Source organism: Vombatus ursinus, unplaced genomic scaffold (genome assembly GCF_900497805.2).
Source record: "Vombatus ursinus unplaced genomic scaffold, bare-nosed wombat genome assembly UNPS02014335.1, whole genome shotgun sequence".
NCBI classification, from domain to species: Eukaryota; Metazoa; Chordata; class Mammalia; order Diprotodontia; family Vombatidae; genus Vombatus; species Vombatus ursinus.
The window spans coordinates 121,696-124,265 of NW_020954113.1; the positions used below are offsets into that span (position 1 = coordinate 121,696).

Genomic DNA, 2,570 nt, shown 5'->3' on the forward strand with positions numbered 1-2,570 from the left:
GATGATGATGATGATGATGATGATGATGATGATGATGATGATGATGACGACGACGACGATGATAAATCGGAATAACGCAGCCCGGCCCCCCACCTCCCCCTACGGGCTGGCGAAGCCCCGGACCAGCGCGGGATCCACAACCAGCCCTTCTCCCCCCGGGGGGCCCCCGACCCGACCCGTCGTCACCCGGCGCCGCCCCCCCCCGCCGCGGGGAGGCCTCGAGAAGGGGTCGGGCCCCCGCTCTGAGGCCGTATTGTTTGTTCTGCCTGCGGGAGAGGCCTAACGGGCTCCTTCAGAGCCTCGGGCTCGGGTAGTCCCGCGCCTGCCTCTGCCCCGCGGCGGAGGCCCCGGGAAAGGGGTGGCCTGCGGCGTCCCGGGCCCTCCCTCCCCCGCCTGAACCCCCCCCCAGGAAAAGACAATACATTTTAACGCCATTGGAGTTGCCTCCGTGTGGCGGCTGCTGCTTCTCCAGCTCCTGCTGTGGCTGTAGCTGTTCCTGACCCGACTCCTCCTGCAGCTCCGGAGGCGACAGCTGCTGACGCGGGGTGTCGTCGCCGGCGGCCCCGGGCACTTCGAGCTTGTCCGTCTCCGCCATCCCGCCACTACCTCCGCCACCTGCGCTGAGGGGGCTCCGAGCGCGACAATGGCGGCGGCAGGGGAAGCGGTAACGGATCCCGATTTGAAAAGGCCCCGAGCGCTCGGCTGCCCGGATCTCGCGAGAACGGGTCGGGACTGGTCCGGGAGAGGATGGGGGAGATGATGGGGCGAGATGGGTGCGAGGCGGGGGGGGGGGGGGGGCGCTGTGGGTTGGGGGGGAGCACCACTAGGGGTCAGCCAGGTGCACGGCGGCCAAGGCCCTGCCTTGACACTGTGGCGCCAGCAGGGCGGAGCCAGAGCACCCTGATTGCCCCCTTTCCCTCAGGAGGGAGTAAGTCGCTTGCCCCCAGCACCCAGACCATCAGCTGCACTTTTGTAGTTGGCAGAAACAAAGGTATTCGTCCTCTCGTGGGACACTAACGCATAAGGACCGAGCTCATCCCTGGTGCTCATTATCACCTGCCTGGGACGTGCTAGTAGAGGAACCGCATCCGTATGTGAACCTGGAAGACCTGGCGAAGGCTCGAGGCACCCCTAAGAAATCCCTGGAATGATCCCAATAAATCACTCAACACTTGTGATTCCAACGCCCGTGCAGCCTGTAGGCATTCAGTAAATACTTATTGACTGAATGATTCCAGCTCACCCGGTGAATGGCTTTAGGTTTCTAGGATACAAGAGATGCTATTGCTGCTGAGATTTCCTGGTGCTTAAGATTTCAGCCCGTACTAATAGCGTTGTATTTTAAAGTTTTGTGAGCATCAACCAGTGGGAGGGGGAAAAAGAATCTATCCTTTTCATAAACAATGTTAAAAATTTCTACCCTGGATTCTATTAATATTAAGTATTTTTCAGCTTTTGATTATATGTTTATTGCATGCTAATGGAAATCTTATTTGAAGCCTTTGAGGCTAATCAAGTAAATTTAATTATGGAGTTTTAAAATATCATGATTTTTTTTTCCCTAAGGATAGAAGAGAAACCCATCAAACTCAGTCAGCTCCTAACTCCCACACATTCTTATAAATGGCACTTCACCCTGATATGGTCTACTTCAGTTAAAGATTTCAAAGCTCTTCACAAAAGTTTAATTTCACAGATGGAGAAGTGGACATCCAAAAGATTTAAGTTATTTATAGAATGTCACACAGAAAGTTGTTGATAAAGCTGGAATCATAGGATTATAGATTTAGAGCTGAAAGGAACCCTAAAGTTTATAGTCTCCTACCCCTTTATTTCATGAATAAAGGAGTTCAAATTCTGAGTTCCCTCTCCATTGTACCACACAGAGGCCAAGATTCCAGTTCCTTCTCCTCTCTTCTGATCTCTGGGAAGGGTTTTAAGACCTGGTCAGCATTGACAAAGCAAATTCAGATGGCTCATAGGGCCACAGATTTAGAACTGAAAGGAGCCTCAGAGGTCATCTGCTAGAGATGTCAAACTCCACGTACAGAACACATTAAAATGTAATTGAGAAATGTTTGACAAAATAAACAGAAATACAATATAACACAAAAAAAGTTAATTTGTGTTTTCTAAGTCAATATGTTGCTGCAGGAATCTGTTTATCTTTGAGTTTGACACCACTGATCTAAAACAACCCCGTAATTTCACAGATGAGGAAACTGAGTCTGGATGAAGTAAGTGCCTTGCATGGGGGGAGGCATAATTTGAACCCAGGTTCTCTGACTCTGGAAACAGTGTGTTTTCCACTATACCGTGTTACCTCCCATTGGTTCTCTCATTTTTCCCTTTCCCCTCCCCACCTACATTTTGTAACATTTTATCAGTTACTATGCGGAGGATATGAGTATAGATAGAGAGCTGGCCTCAGAGTCAGGGATTCCTGGTGGGTTTATGTCCTGCCTCTGATACATGCTGACTGTGTGATCCTAGAAAAGTCACTTAACATCTCAGTGCCCCCAGGCAACTGTTTAAGATTATTTCAGAGAAGGTACTGACCTGCATTGGTA

At 50.9% G+C, this 2,570-nt stretch overlaps 1 protein-coding gene across 7 annotated transcripts in view; it reads right to left on the reverse strand.

Annotated features, from left to right (window-relative positions):
- MYEF2 (myelin expression factor 2) overlaps positions 1-595 on the reverse strand; it is a 46,823-nt gene extending 46,228 nt beyond the window's left edge. For all 7 annotated transcript variants that reach the window (XM_027860919.1, XM_027860920.1, XM_027860918.1 and 4 more), the window contains exon 1: positions 423-595. In XM_027860919.1, the coding sequence (XP_027716720.1) occupies positions 423-595 (173 nt within the window). The remainder of the gene's footprint in view (positions 1-422) is intronic.
- Between the last annotated feature and the right edge of the window lie 1,975 nt (positions 596-2,570).